We start from the raw sequence: 16,054 nt of genomic DNA on the forward strand, positions 1-16,054 counted from the left end.
TTATACATTAAAATATACATTTTACAGTAAGACAGTAAGATCATCATTTTTGGGGGGTCTGTGCATTAAAACGTTTGAAAACCACTGGCCTGACACAAAGTAAGCAAGGACTGCAACTGAAATGCCCTCAAAAAAAAAAAGAGAGAGAGAGAGAGAAGGTGCATGACACTCCTGATCTAGCATACCATCTCTGTGAGAAAAACAGAACAAACAAGTTGAGCTGTCAGAAGATCCACTACAGGGCCTGAATAGTCCTTCTGTGTGTCAGTAGACAGCAGTGTGTTTTCTCTCTCTCTCTCTGACACACACACACACACACACACACACAACATAATTAGTACAGAGTATACTTCAGACATTTAAAGATAAAAACTGCTTATAGTTCACAGCTCTCATGCTCATTCCCAGTTCTGTCTGTCTGAGAGCTTGTTTGGCACACAGTCTGTCTGTCTGAGAGATGGTTTCAGTCCCCTAACCCTGAGTCACTTTACTTGCTGCCAAAATTGTAGACACAGCAAACACAGAAATGTATTATGCTCTGTATTTTGACAGTGATTTCTTGTGGATTAATGGCAGTCTTTGTAACAGTCTGACCCTCGATCAGGCCTGAGGCAAGGTCAATTAACGCTTGGCTGAAAGCATCAGATCTCAGTTAATGGGGTGAAAAGGGGGGATATATGGAGAACATGTTAGACAAAGAGTCTTTCTAATGACTCTCAGTTGTAGTGCAACCACTGCATTATCACATGATCAGACTTGTGGTGATTATGTAAAAACAGAATGGCGCTAATGCCTTGATGCAGCAGCTGATGAACAGCGCATGTATTGAGCTAATGTCTCAACCAACGAAACATCAGATAAGCGCATACAGTCGCTTCAAACATAAAATCATATTAGAGAGGACACACAACCCCTCTCTCGATTAACAGCACTGTTGTGACTGGCCGGTTTGTTTGTGGAACCATCATCCTGCAGTGCATGAGAAACATACAAAGGTGTGGAATGCAGAAGATCATGGGGGGCAACAGAGGGGGGGCTTTAAATGACCTCACAGTTAACTGTGCTGGAAGATAAGCAGGAATCCTGCTGTGGACCAAGCAGTTTCAGAATATGCCTGAAAAGGTCAACATATTTTGAGTTCTGTTCATTTATGAATGTCAGGGAACTTGGGTTCAATAGTCTTGGGAGACCATCACTAATGTTTGTTGTAACATGATGCTCACTGCAGCCATCTCACATCAGCATACACTATAAAAAGAGATACATCGACCACACAAAGCACTTCAGTATTCCATAAATGTACATAGACACAAATCTCATTTATCTTCATTTTAAAGCCCATCATAACAGTATTACAAAGCAAGCTGATCTCCTACTTTCTATATTTTAAATCTAAAAGTTATCGACCTTTTGACATAGTTTAGAAGAGTATACTGTTACTGTTCGCTCAAGATAGTGCCTAACAAATATATGTTCTAAGAATCCTTTGCTAATGTTCGCATTAAGTTATGAAAACATTATTTCTGGATGCTCTCTGAACATTCAAAACATACAGTTTTTAAAATGTTCTAAAAATGTTCTTGGTTATTAAAACGTTAAGGGAACATTCCACTTTATGATTTTGCAAACATTATGGGAACTTTACTTTTGAATGTTCTCTATACATTCTGAAACAAGTAGTAACATTTAAAAACACACTGAATGAACATCCAACCAAAACATTTCAGAAAAAAAATTCCATGAAAGATGTATTAACAACGTTTTTGTGCTAATGTTTTGAGAACATTATTAAAGACGAAGAATGTTTGTTCGTAATTTTGAGAGAACCTTGCCAGATTTCCCTGTTAGCTGGGATAAAGCTTTGTTCAGCTATGTAATAGACTATTTCTACAGAAACACAATAAAAAAAAAAAAAAAAAAAAACTCTTCTCCGGAAGCCTCTGGAGGGACTCATTATGGAATATAGTAACATATCATTCCTCATTATTCATGGCCTGAGGAGGTTATGCACTTATTCCTTTCCACAAACTTCCTCCAGGTTGTTTTGTTAAACATGTTCATATCATCATTTTAAACATACATAACATTTGCTTCTTAATATGTCCTTTATTCATGGATATGAACAAACTGCCAAACAAGCAAACAGTTAGACACAAAAAGTTTCAATGTGATGCAAAACTTATGACTCATTATGGGAATCTACTGAGAACCCAGATATCAGGGTTAAAAATGAATTCCTCTAATGTTGTGTTTATGACTAGTCACAGGAAAGATGACCTTAAATAGTCTATGCAAGGAATTTAGAGACATTTATCAATGTGTTAATGCAATGTAACATGATCCATGGCATATGCCGTGGCCCGTGTGTAAAACTGATGCCACATGGTGGAGATATATGTACTGTGATTCAGCAGGTCCTTTTAACTTTGGTCGTTAAAATGGCAAAAATGTTACTGTTCGCTGTTGAGAAATCTGGAGGAGTTTGTTTGGTCAGGCGGTTGATGATTTTAAGATTCCCAAGACTGCTGGTGGTCACTGACATGATTCTCTCAGGGAGGCAGGATGGAAATAGTTGGTTTATGTTGTAAAGTCAGACCAGAATAATTGATCAGCGCTGACATTTCACAATTTGAAGTTTTAAAATGGCTTTTTTCCCCTTAAAAAGGAAAAAGTTGTGTTAATTCGTAAACAACAATAAAACTGTAATTCATTATTACATTTAAAAAATGTTAAAAAAGATGTATAACATCTACATTTTTTAATGATGTTTATTACAAGCCAAATAAAACAGCCAGGAATATATATCTCTTCCAAAGAGTAAGATAAGCTATTGCATAAGATGAGTTTACTGTTTTCACAAACAGAACAGGTGGAGTCCCATTTGAAGCATATCACCGTAGATGGCCTGTCTGAACAATCAGAAGAGCTCTGACTCAAGCAAATCCTCAAATAAAGAGAGGCCTTTTCCGGAAAAGCCCTGGAAATACAGCTGTGACACATTATAAACAGTGAGTAATTAAAGGAGTGCTTTGTGTGCATGTACGGACCCAAACTGAGCAAAAGAAAAAGGATTGACAAAGAAAGAACATGAATCAAAATTCTATGGCCCTTTAGTGATTTTTGTCTCAAAAATAGGCAAAAATGACTTTAATGACATCAATGTTCAAAGTGTTTTCAGACATTCATTGAAACATTTCCTGTAATCTTCAAGACAAATCTCTCTCAATATTTGGAAAACTGACCTCCCCTGTGAGTGAGGATTTTGGTTTATTCCTGAAGAATAAGTGGATTATCAGCTTCTGAAAAGACTTTTTTTTTCCAGGATACAATTACTGAGGCAGACGGTTTTATTGGTAGCAAAAGCATACATTTTGACCCAGGTTTAAAAAATACAAAAGACCATAGTTCAGTTATTTAGGCCACAATAATAAAGTTATTAACTCGGCATTAATTGTATTAACCTATCCAAAGCCATCCTAATTACTGGGATTACCATGTAACCCTTTACATGATATGTATTTCTGTATCCTGACAGAGAAAGGACCTGACTCACAGCCAAATCATCTCACAAGACCTCAGAGACTGACTCATTTATGCTCTTCTCGTTAACTAGCACTGCTTAGACAAACAGAGCCATAATGACACACAGACAATGTGATTTCAGTCTGTCCCAATCTGTTATTTGCACTAATAGTATTAATATGTTTATTCAGATGCAAGTGAGGGGAGGCAAGTGCTGGTTGGATTAATTAGTGCCTGAGGGATGTTTTTCCTACAGAGAGCATAATAGTCCCCTGAAGATTGAACTGTCAAATCTGAGTATCACCTTACCAAACGAAACGCTGCAAATGTGGCAGCCTTAACACCCAACAAAGTTAAGATATAGATTATTGATAATTTAGAAGATGTGTGTGATGAGTGTCACCATTATGCTGCAAATTCAATCACTGTTTGTTATTTGACATTACATTTAAATTTAATATATTTAAATGCAACTTCCTCATTACAAATGTGTAATTACAAATATATTTAAATACATGACATACAAGTTTCAATAAAAATGGCATTAAAGTACATTTTAGTTCACCATAAATGATTGTCAGTACATTCTGCACTTTAACCATATTTTAAAGACAATAGAAGTAATTATAAAACTTGAGTGGGTCAAAACAGCACTCCAAACATCATTTAATATACATTTAAACTACATGTTCATTTAATTACAATTAACATGCAAATAAGTGTCTGAAAACAATGCATTCAGTTCACACTTGAATAATGTTTTCTGTAATAAGTACTAAAAGTATGCTAAAGTATACTTCTTTTTCACAAGGCAGCATAATCCAAATAAACAAAGACATACCGATTATTTAATGTCACACAGAATTACCTTCATTTGCAGATATAAATGAATGATCTGTTAAAGTGGATATCTGAAATAAGGTCTTTACGCAACCCCAAATTCTGATTAATACAGACATATGACAGCTGTCTTTTTCAGAGTTCTAGAAACTGGAACATTTGCTTAATCTGGTTAATGGCAGTCAGGTTAATGTATTTACATTTACATTTATGTAATTGGAACATGACTATATTCTGGTTAATACTGGAATATTTCTATGTATGTAGTGAGTAGCATGCATGTACATCTACTCATAGTTTAGATTCTGTATAAATTCAATCAATTACTAACTAAACTAAGTGAAGAGCATCTTAACACATGAAAACAGTATTCTCTGCTCAGACTGTGTGTGTGTGTGTGTGTGTGTGTGTGTGCGTTAAGGTAACACAGGAATAATTAATAGTAATTCATTTTGTGATTCCTTAAAAATATAACTATAACGTCCAACTGTTTAACCGTATATTATACCGTATGTTTATTATTGTTGTTGTTATTGTTATTATTATTATTATTATTATTATTATTATTCACTACCAGTGTAAAATAAAAGTAAACAGTAACAGTGAACAGTACAACAAGTTAGTAACAATCTGGTTTATTATAGCTGATGAAAAAGGGGTCAATGAATCGCTGGAATGACGGTTAGACCTGTCGAGGCGGACTTTAGGACCCAGATTATGGCTAAACTGAATACAATCACATGACCGTCATGTTCAAAGAGGAGAAACGCTGCAAATCTATTGAACAGTGAAAGTGGACCGCTTTATGCAAAATGACAGAACAGAAAAGTTTGAGCAGTTGTGATATTATTTCCTGACACGTTACAATCACGCGCTGCTGTCATAATGTAAAACGGAGGAGTGTTACTGCGTCTTATCCGCTTGATTTAGAGATGAAGCCACTAATTACTTTCGTTTTGCTAAGTCTGTGCTTGTTGCCAATAATTTTTGTGTTGGTAAGTACCTCATTTAAAGTACACGATTTTCACCTCTGCTCATTGTGATGAATTAGTTTTTACCATCCTGACGTGTATTTATAGAAATAATAGCCAAATTCATGTGACAGCTTTCCCAATTGTCATAGAAACCTTGAAATATCAGGGACATTTTAAAATGGTTATTTTAAGCCTGGTAAAGTAATTAAAATGTATATAGTGAATTTGCATTTTTATTTTAATTATGCTCATTGTGAATGCAGTCACTATAATATTAAGAATAGTTTTGTGGATACTTTATGCACCCACTACAACACCCTGCGCATTTTTAACTACATGACTTTTCTGTTTTAAGGCAGATTCAAGCTCATTTTCCATCGACTACAAGAACAACTGCTTCCGAAAGGATGGAAAACCATTTCAGTTCATCTCAGGAAGCATCCACTACTCCCGCATTCCTCGGGAATATTGGAAAGACAGGCTGCTCAAGATGTACATGACTGGACTCAATGCTATTCAGGTGTACGTCGAACAGAGCATCAGTGCAAACACTGTGTACACACTTTAGTTACACATCTTGCCAAAAATATTTTGATTGCTTTCATGTAGGTATGTGCCGTGGAACTTCCATGAGACCGTGCAGGGTGTGTTCAACTTTGCAGGAGACAGAGATCTTGAGTACTTCTTGAACCTGGCCAATCAGACAGGGCTGTTAGTCATCCTGCGACCAGGGCCGTACATCTGTGCAGAATGGGAAATGGTGACTGTTACATACTCATGCTGCTAAATTTGAATGTTTTTGAAATGTGATGTTTTACAATAGGCCAATGGGTGTCATGTATCGCTGTATGTGATTATGAGAATATGACTCTTCAGGGAGTGTGTTTTTAAAGATATACTTCTTCCAAAATTATACTTTGTTATCTTGTGCTCACCCTTATGGTGTTCCAAACCTATATGACTTTCTTTCTTCCATAGATGGAACACAAAATAAGTTCTTTAGTAGAATGTTCACGCTGTTCTTTTCCATACAATGAAAGTCAGTGGTGACCTGGCGCTGTAAAGCTCCAAAAATGACATAAAAGCATAGTTTATACAACTTGTCTCCTTAAGTCATACAATAGGTTTGACTTCAGGAAAAAGTGTGATTAGAAAATAACTTATTTAAATTTTGATGAAAAAATCTTGATCTACCTTATTGCTTATAGGCTGGAATACACTACACAGGTTTTAAAATTTGAACAGGTTTCAAAACAGTAGACATATATTTGTTGACTTGGAAAAACTGGGTATCTATACTAAATGACTGAGGATCACTCACTAGCAGACTTTCATGTCATTCTGAACTTATGCCGAAAAATGTGCCTCATTGCTAGGAGATGCATGAAAAATGAAACCAATATGTGTTCTAAAATTAGCTCAAAATATCAATCGCGTTATATCCTATGACTGGATGATTTCGTCTAAAGTCTGAATAGTCTGAAGCTATAAGTCTGTGCCCTTCATACACGACAACATTTTCTGTGAAATATGTAAACTCTGACTGCCAAAAATCTGCAGACTGTCCTCCAGACTGTAAATTGGGGCAAAGATCTGTGCAAAAGTCATGTAGTGTATTCCAGCCTTAAGAAAACTTTGTCAATAGTGCATAAATCATATGTTTTTGGTCATTTTTGGACCTTGACAGACCCTGGTCACCATTCACTTTTCATTATATGGAAAAGAGCAGCATGTACATTCTGTTAAAAATCTCCTTTTGTATTCCTCAGACGAAAGAAAATCATACTGGTTTTGAAAACCATATACATGAGTAAATAATTGTAATAACAGATTTTATTTTTATTTATTTATTTACATTTCTTTGGGGGGGTTCTTATAATTAATAATTTCATTTTGAACGAGAATTTGATTCATGATGCTAGTAAGAATTAGTTCTGGTTACAACACAAAAGACAGCCTTGTGATAGTTATTTTGTGAGTTGTAAATTGTGGGTTCTTGTCTGTCTGATAGGGTGGTTTGCCTGCCTGGTTGCTTCAAAAGCCAAACATTATCCTTCGTTCAGCTGACACAGGTATATGTTACGTCTGTGTGAGACATGACTTCACATAGGCCAGATCTGTCTTTAATGGTAGTGTTTGTCTATTTCAGAGTATTTGAAAGCGGCAAGTGACTGGTTTGGTGTGCTACTCACTAAGATGAGACCGTGGCTTTATCAGAATGGAGGAAATATTATCAGTGTGCAGGTACAAAATAGAGCTAGCATTTAGTAAGTATACAAGCATTACCAGACACATTTGTCCAATGCATCGTCCTCAGATGAATGGGTCAGTCCCCCTGGATGAACCTGGTGTGTGTAGTTAGAAACTACAATCGTTTTGTTACCAACTGAGATATTTAACCACCATGCTGCTCCACCCAGATACAAATGTAAAATAATATTTACTGACTATGCAATAATAACAAAGAACTTATTACAGTGACTGGCGCTCATGTTTTGTAGAGACCGTACATAGTAATCATGAATGGTGTTGATATGTAAACAGTGCTTTACATTGTATAGACAAATATGGCTCTTCAGGTGTGAATATTTTGTGCATGTTTTCTCTTATCAGGTGGAAAATGAATATGGCAGTTACTTTGCCTGTGATTACAACTACATGCGGCATCTTCACACTCTGTTCCGTTTGTTCCTGGGGGAGGACGTCATTCTCTTCACTACAGATGGGAACACGGATAAAGAGATGATCTGTGGCACACTTGAGGGCCTATACGCCACTATAGACTTCGGCACAGGTAAGGTCAAAATGAAATCAATGGTGTCTAAATTGTACTGACCTGTGCAGTGTTTTTAAGATGTTTTAACTAGGTTTTTAGACCATGTATGCATATGCAAAAATACAACAATTTAATTATACATCGTTCGGTATTAGTATCAGATTTTTTATAATATGGGTCGATCTCTACCTCTCTTTAAATATTTGTAATTTCTAATTTGTAGCTTTAAAAAATATAGTAAATACTCAAACTTGCATCTGAAAAGTCACACAAAGTCCAAGTGACACTGCAACTTCTTTTCCCCTTCAGACACCAATATCACTGCAGCCTTCATCCGACAAAGGAGGTTTGAGCCTAAAGGCCCATTGGTAAGTAAGATGTTTGAGAGAGCATGCATGTATTGATTGTTTGTGTCTCTATTTCTCGAGCTGTAGGATTTGGCAGTAATTGATGTGTCATGATTTCAGGTGAATTCGGAGTTCTATACAGGCTGGTTGGATCACTGGGGTGACAAACATGCATCTGTGGACACTGTCAAAGTGAGCAAAATGCTTGGAGAGATGTTGTCAATGGGTGCCAGTGTGAACATGTAAGTAATGTTTTCTGTAGGATAATGAGTATAAAGCCATTTGATTCATTAGATTATTTAAACTAAAAATACCTAGTTAACATTAAAACTTTGCTGCACTTCTGATGCATCACAATAATCCAACTGAAAGGGCTTTCTTCAAATCACAGGTACATGTTTGAGGGAGGAACAAACTTTGGCTACTGGAATGGTAATGCTGCTATCTCAGTATACCCGTTCCCATATCACTGACAATATCTGTTAATGCAGTCATCTTAATGTGTGAATGTAATGTTATCACTCATAGGAGCGGATCATGATACCAGGTTTCGGTCTGTGGTGACCAGTTATGATTACAATGCACCTTTATCAGAGGCAGGAGACCCCACTGACAAACTGCTTGCCATCAGAGATGTCATTAAGAATGTAAGAGCATACATACAGTAACTCTGAATGTACATGTATACATTTATGACAATATCCAGTTTACAGGGAAGTATTAGTTGGTAGGGCTGGAGGGTATGACTGTATATATTAACGTTCAGAAGTTTGGGGTCAATACATTTTTTTTAATGTTTTTGAAAGACATCTTATTTGCTCACCAAGAATGCATTTATTTGATCAAAATTTCACTAAAAACAGTAATGTTGTGAAATATTATTTCCACTGATTTCCATTTTAATGAAAATGTAATTTATTCCTGTGATGCAAAGCTGAATTTTCAGCATCATAACTCCAGTCTTCAGTGTCATATGATCCTTCAGAAATCAATCTAATATGCTGATTTGCTGCTCAAGAAACATTTCTTATTATTATCAATGTTGAAAACAGTGGTGCTGCTTAATATTGTTGTGAAAACTGTGATACATTTTTCAGGATTTTTTGTTGTATAGAAAGTTCAATAGAACAGCCTTTTTAGATATAAATATTTTGTAACATTATAAATGTCTTCAATTTCACTTTTGATCAATTTAATGCATCCTTTCTGAATAGAAGTATTCATTTCTTCTAAAACACAAATTGTATTGAAACTTTTGAATGGTAGTGTATTACTTTGCAACTATAGAAAGGATTCTTGTATGTTATTCAAATGTAGGAGTGACGCAGCAAAAAATGATGAAGCAGCTAAAAATTTAAGACATTAATAAATAAAAGATAAAAACAGTTACTCTTTATTTTGATAGTCCACTTTAGACATTCTACTCACTATAAGCAACTTTGCAACTACGTCAACTAACTTTCATTCATTTGCATTTACAGTAATTGTCAATAATGCTCACCCATACTAGCTAGTATTTGTAACCAGCACCTTTTGAATCACAAAAAAGACATCCATTCTATTGAAATAATAATAATATGTGTTCGTTTTCAGTTTCGTGATATTCCAGTTGGTCCCATGCCACCAGCCACCCCAAAGTTCGCTTATGGCTTTGTTACACTTCAGAAGGTATGGACGTTTCACATAGAAAAACCTTATTCATTTGCAAGATTTCTTGTCCATACAAACCATCTTACTCTGTTCCTATGTTCTTTCATAGGTTGGCAACATTAGCAGCTTGTTGGATACGCTGTCACCCCAAGGTCCAGTACAATCTCAATATCCTTTGACGTTTGAGGAGATTAAACAGGTATGATATTTAAAATAACTTAATACAGTCCATGAACGTTACTTTCAGAATGTAATTATGATTAATAATGTTTTATGTTGTTGTGTTTAGCCAGCCAATAAAAGCCAATGTTTTATTTCCTAATAAATGGCTATAGATGTGGATATATGGTTTGGGCTTCGGAGGCTGGTCTTGGTTAAGTGTAAATGCAGGTCTGAGCTTGTGTTATGTCAACTGTGTGCAGTACTATGGCTTCATGCTTTACCGAACGACACTGCCACGGAATGTTCCCGAGCCGACCCCTCTCATCTCGCCCCTCAATGGCATCCATGATCGTGCATACGTCTCTGTGAATGGGGTGAGCAGACCACTTGTTTGGGTCATGCTAACACAATGTTTTGTTCTCACCATGGTTAGTCAGACATTATAACAGTGTGTATTACCACTGGTGTGTAAAACCACTGTTTGCAGCTTAAAGGTGCACTCCGTTATTTTTGTCCTAGTGTAAACATTTTTACATATGAAGAAAGGAATAATCATTTTGAAAATATATGTTTAAAATGATGTACACTCACATGAAGACTTATCAGCTTTATTTCACATGAAGTGGGAACAATGGGGGAACCATGTTGAAATCATATGACAAGCCCCCTTGGTGCAAAATACATCCAACACAGTTTTTGCACACCAGCAACCACATGCAAAACACTGGAACTGAATCCAAGCATGAGGTGGAGAAAAAAAAAGACAAATATCTTTAGTGTAGAGCAGCAGCAGTTAATAAACAAACTTAATGCATCCAGAATAGTAAGTGTCAGTATAAAGTCCATAAAGACCAATGTGATGAAGATGAGCCAATGAAACAAAACCAAAACAAAAAAAATACTATGTGCATTCCAGTTGACCATAAGTGCCCTGCAAAGTGGACCTCACACGTTTTTTTATTTTGGTTTTTGGTCATTGTCATTTTTATTGTGTGTTTTTAACATGTAGTCTATATAGTTTTTAATTATTTTAGTACGTCAAGTTAAACTAAATGAAAATGAGAAATGCTGCCTCGGCAACTAGCTGAAAGGTTTTTTAATAATTTATTTTATTTCAATTAACGTTTATTTTAAGTAACGAAAATGTTTTTATGGGTTTAGTTTTAGTTAACTATAATAATCCTGTGTTATACATAGGTAGTACAGTATATTAAATGAAAGTATGGTAATTTATATTCTATTTATTTACAAAGTATATCATGTCATCATACCTCAAACTCATCGTCATGCCTCAGCGCATTGTCAAGTGCACTTCAACTGATATCCTGTGCTCAGTGAGCAGAGAGCAGTGCACACTGCATAGGGACCACAGCTACTGAGTGCACCCTCGAGACCAAATTAAAATGATCTTCTGTTATTCACAAAACCAAAACTGCTGATCACTTCAGTTTACATGATCAAATGAAGAGATGTTTACTTGTTATATTCATGTTTATTTAGGGCCTATATTTAACTCTCATATTAACTATGGTTTTGTTTGATGACAGATGTTTGCCAGAAAAGACTGTTTAGATTGAAACTTGTCTGTGAGCAGGTGTACCAGGGGCTTATGGAGAGGGACACTGCACTGGTGATGAACGTTACGGGGCAACAAGGGGATCAGTTGGACATACTCGTGGAGAACATGGGAAGGGTTCATTTTGGAAGTTATATCAATGATAATAAGGCACGTTACACTACATATGGCATTGTTAAAGATTTGCTAATATTCCTTAAAGGGGTCATATGATGCGATTTCAATTTTTCCTTTCTCTTTGGAGTGTTACAAGCTCTTGGTGCATATAGAAGATCTGTAAAGTTGCAAAGACTAAAGTCTCAAATCCAAAGAGATATTCTTTATAAAAGTTAAGAGTCAGCCACACCTACCTAAAACGGCTCGTTCGAACACGCCCCCACATACCTACAAAATCGACGCATGGATGCCATTATGTGGAAAATAATGTTTTTTGAACCTTAAACCGCATAAACACATTGCATTACACCAAATACACAAAATAATGTTCTTTTTAGCAACATCATATGACCCCTTTAAACCATCTGAGAAAATTCCATTAATGAATAAAGAATTTAAAACCTATTTTCAGGGTCTCTTGGGTAACCTCATTTTGGGCAATGACGTGCTCACCGATTGGTCAATCTACCCACTGGACATTGACACCGCAGTAGCTAATGGCTGGCTGCAGGCGGCTCACTCAGGGTCAGGGATGGAAGCAGGAGATGGACCAATGATCTACTCAGGAACCTTGAAGCCTACAGGCCTCGCATGGGACACTTTTGTAAAACTCAATGGATGGACTAAGGTGAGGCGCATTTTTTGTATTATGAAGAATATCTAGTATTTGTTATTGTTTTAGACTTGAGTAACTACATGCCAGTTTTGTGTAATTCTGTTTTTCTCTTTTAGGGTCAGGTGTGGGTAAATGGGGTGAACCTGGGAAGGTATTGGCCCCAGAGGGGCCCACAACAGACGCTGTATGTCCCCAGACCTTTTCTTAGTGCCACTCAGCCAAACAACATCACAGTGCTAGAGCTGGAAAGAGCTCCGTCGCACAGAAGAATCCTGTTTATGGACCGGCCTCAGCTGAACAGCACTGGACAGAAGACATGATCATATACTCTAACAGTGCCAGTGAAAGGCCTCTTGCTGTTCTGCAAACAACCAGTATCTGCACAGCTCCATCATCTCTGCTCAAATCTTTGAAGTATTACAAAGAAATACACTAAAGTAGCCACCATAATGCATAATAATACACTGTCATTTTTGCCACATTTGCCCAATTTACTGGTCAGTTTATTTCTTAAGAAATGGTAAAAATGCTAACATTTTTCCACACCAAGGTGCTGAAGTTAATTTTAGTACTGACAAATCTAAGAAGTCAAGACCTTGATGCGCATTAAAGTTTCTCTGATTCAAAAGAAGATTATTTAAATCTCATTTAAGTCTCATAATTATTCAATGTTTTTGTGGGGCAGGCATGATGTAAAATATTTGGAATAAAATAAAAACATTCTAGCCACTCAGAAATAAAGGAGAAATAAATGAATAATATATATATATATATACGAAATGTTTAAAAAAATGTTATGATATAAAATAGTAGCATGATGAAATAAATTAATTAAAAAAATTATTAAACCGTTGTATTTAATGCAAGTCTGAAACCACTAGTCAAAAGAAATAATTAAAAATGATGTAATGACACATTAAACCCTTTTATCTTCATCTCTTTTAGCAAATATATTTTATGCATTAAAAAATTTTTGTTTTAAAGTGAAAAATAGAATCATTTTTATTTGTGGTCTCTGACTTTCACTGTTTTTTGTTGTTGTTGTTGTTTTGCCATGCATATGAAGGTTTTGTTACTATTTGTTGTGTTGCTAGTCATCATAAGATAGATTTGTTTACCTGTGCTTTAGTGTAGTAAAAAACAATTTGTTTAAAACTGAAAAAAAGTATTTTGAAATATTTAAAAAAATGTTATGATATAAAATAGTAGCATGATGAAATTAATTAATTAAAAAAATTATTAAACCTTTGTATTTAATGCAAGTCTGAAACCACTAGTCAAAAGAAATAATTAAAAATGATGTAATGACACATTAAACCTTTTTATCTTCATCTCTTTTAGCAAATATATTTTATGCATTAAAAAATTATTTGTTTTAAAGTGAAAAATAGAATCATTTTTATTTGTGGTCTCTTGACTTTCACTGTTTTTTTTGTTGTTGTTGTTTTGCCATGCATATGAAGGTTTTGTTACTATTTGTTGTGTTGCTAGTCATCATAAGATAGATTTGTTTACCTGTGCTTTAGTGTAGTCATACTTCTGAGGGTGTTCGGCCATGTATTTTCTGAATGTGTTGCGAGTATCTTTTTCTGGAGCAACTCCATATGGAGTCTGTCCTTTCTTATCCCTGAAAAAGACATTGGCCACTATTTAGAATTGAACAATCCATCTGGCCACATGAAAGCTTATCCATGCAGTACATTTTTATTGCTGCGATTCTGTATGTGCTCACTTGTTAGCTGGATCACTCCCTTCATCCATTAACAGTCTGATGACTGAACTCTGTCCAGCTGCTGATGCCACATGCAGTAAAGTAAAGCCTGCTGAGTCTATGGGCTTGTTGAGAAGACATGAAACCCTTGAGATAGGATTCTCTTTGGCGTTTCTCTCTCCTTTGCCTTTTTCCTCTCCCTGGTCCTCTGGTAGTTGCAGGAGGGTGCGTAATGATTGGATGTCCCCCGTTTTACAGGCGGTGTAGAGAGCATCCCTCAAACTATATTCCCAAGACTCATCCAATTCTTCTAAAAAGAGATAGAAGTATAAAAAATAAAATTTTATAATAACTGTTTTCTATTTGAATATATTTTAAAATGTAACTTATTCCTGTAATGGTAAAGCTGAATTTTCAGCCACTATTTCTCCAGTCTTCAGTGTCACATGATACTTCATAATTAAATCTAATATGCTGATTTGCTGCTCAGAAACATTTTATTACCGGCGAACTGTGAGTTGACTGTTGGCTCCAATATCAGTGTTTTACCTTCTTCTAGCTGACGTTTTTTGCCTTTGGGTTTCCTCCCGCTCGTTGACTTTCTCTGCATCTCTTTAGAGTCATCATCTTCACATTCCAGTTCACCTTCTTCCAGTATTTCATAATTTGCCTCTTCCTTAGTTATTTCACGGTTGCTTGAGTCTGAAGACGCAAGAAAAAACCAGGACATATTTTACTAAACTTCTCCATCTTTACTAAACGCATTTTCCTTTTGTTCTGCAAAGGTCTTTACCTTCTCTCTTCTCTTTCCTTTTCCTTCTTCTCTTCTTGTTAAGCTGGACCTCATGTTCTCTGAGGTCCAGAGTTCCCAGTGTCACCTCCACCATCTCTAACGTTCCTGGGTCTTCCTCCCCTGAGCTTTCTTCTTTAACCTCTTCTCCCTCTGCAGGCACTGACCACAAAACAGCCTTTAAATAAATAAATTTTCTGAAACACAGCATTTAAGACAGTCAGGGTTCAGACCACTGATCTATGTAATGACTGGATTGCTCATTGCGTTCTAAACTGTCGTTTGACGGTGAAGCCACCGGAAGTGTTCGAGTCGTCATCTTACTATTCCCTACTGGCAGAGAGCATCATTGACTGACAGCTAAAACCACCTGATCTGAAGCCTATCAGTCACACAGGATTGTTTTTAGGATATTTGTTTGTAAATTAATTGTTACTTCAGATGTTATCTGCAATGTTTATGGTCTTTTTGTGCAGGATAAGTGATGTATTGAAATAGTTTAGGTGGGTGTGTCAGCTGCACACTGCCGACACAGGTAACTGATCCAAGACTAAATATATTTCTTTATGTACATAATTATGCAGGAAATGTTAAAGGGGTCATATGATGCAATTTCAATTTTTCCTTTCTCTTTGGAGTGCTACAAGCTCTGTAAAGTTGCAAAGACTAAAGTCTTAAATCCAAAGAGATATTCTTTATAAAAGTTAAGAGTCAGCCACGCCTACCTAAAACGGCTCGTTCTAACACGCCCCCACATATCTACCTCACTATGTGGGAAGATTTGCATAACGCCGCCCAAATGTTCACGCAAAGAAAGAAGGCGTAACGTTTATTCTCGCTGTAGTATTGTTGTGCCGCCGCCGCCATGTCGTGAAGGAGCTGTGTGTTTCGTTGTGAAAGCGAAACTACTTTCAAAAGAGGACGATATCCGCTT

At 36.1% G+C, this 16,054-nt stretch overlaps 2 protein-coding genes across 5 annotated transcripts in view; one reads left to right on the forward strand and one right to left on the reverse strand.

Annotated features, from left to right (window-relative positions):
* The first annotated feature begins 5,107 nt into the window (after positions 1–5,107).
* Positions 5,108–13,343, forward strand: LOC107752925 (beta-galactosidase-like). The gene is made up of 16 exons (XM_016568992.1): positions 5,108–5,357; positions 5,692–5,858; positions 5,946–6,096; positions 7,348–7,408; positions 7,486–7,580; positions 7,950–8,130; positions 8,422–8,480; positions 8,580–8,701; positions 8,851–8,891; positions 8,988–9,106; positions 10,053–10,127; positions 10,219–10,308; positions 10,532–10,645; positions 11,866–11,997; positions 12,416–12,631; positions 12,736–13,343. Exons 1-16 carry the CDS (start codon positions 5,295–5,297, stop codon positions 12,937–12,939), a joined length of 1,890 nt encoding a protein of 629 aa, XP_016424478.1. The 5' UTR covers positions 5,108–5,294; the 3' UTR covers positions 12,940–13,343.
* Positions 13,344–14,107: 764 nt separating this feature from the next.
* Positions 14,108–16,054, reverse strand: part of LOC107752884 (ankyrin repeat and zinc finger domain-containing protein 1-like) — an 8,354-nt gene continuing 6,407 nt past the window's right edge. For 2 of the 4 annotated variants that reach the window (XM_016568957.1, XM_016568956.1), the window contains exons 10-13: positions 15,124–15,282; positions 14,880–15,032; positions 14,352–14,640; positions 14,108–14,246 (exon numbers count right to left, since the gene is read on the reverse strand). In XM_016568957.1, the coding sequence (XP_016424443.1) occupies positions 14,114–14,246; positions 14,352–14,640; positions 14,880–15,032; positions 15,124–15,282 (734 nt within the window). In that variant the 3' untranslated portion in view covers positions 14,108–14,113. The remainder of the gene's footprint in view (positions 14,247–14,351; positions 14,641–14,879; positions 15,033–15,123; positions 15,283–16,054) is intronic. The other 2 variants (XM_016568958.1, XM_016568959.1) reach the window with 2 other exon arrangements.

The sequence above is a fragment of the Sinocyclocheilus rhinocerous genome, unplaced genomic scaffold (genome assembly GCF_001515625.1).
Source record: "Sinocyclocheilus rhinocerous isolate Xijiao unplaced genomic scaffold, SAMN03320098_v1.1 scaffold1252, whole genome shotgun sequence".
In the NCBI taxonomy this organism is placed as follows: domain Eukaryota; kingdom Metazoa; phylum Chordata; class Actinopteri; order Cypriniformes; family Cyprinidae; genus Sinocyclocheilus; species Sinocyclocheilus rhinocerous.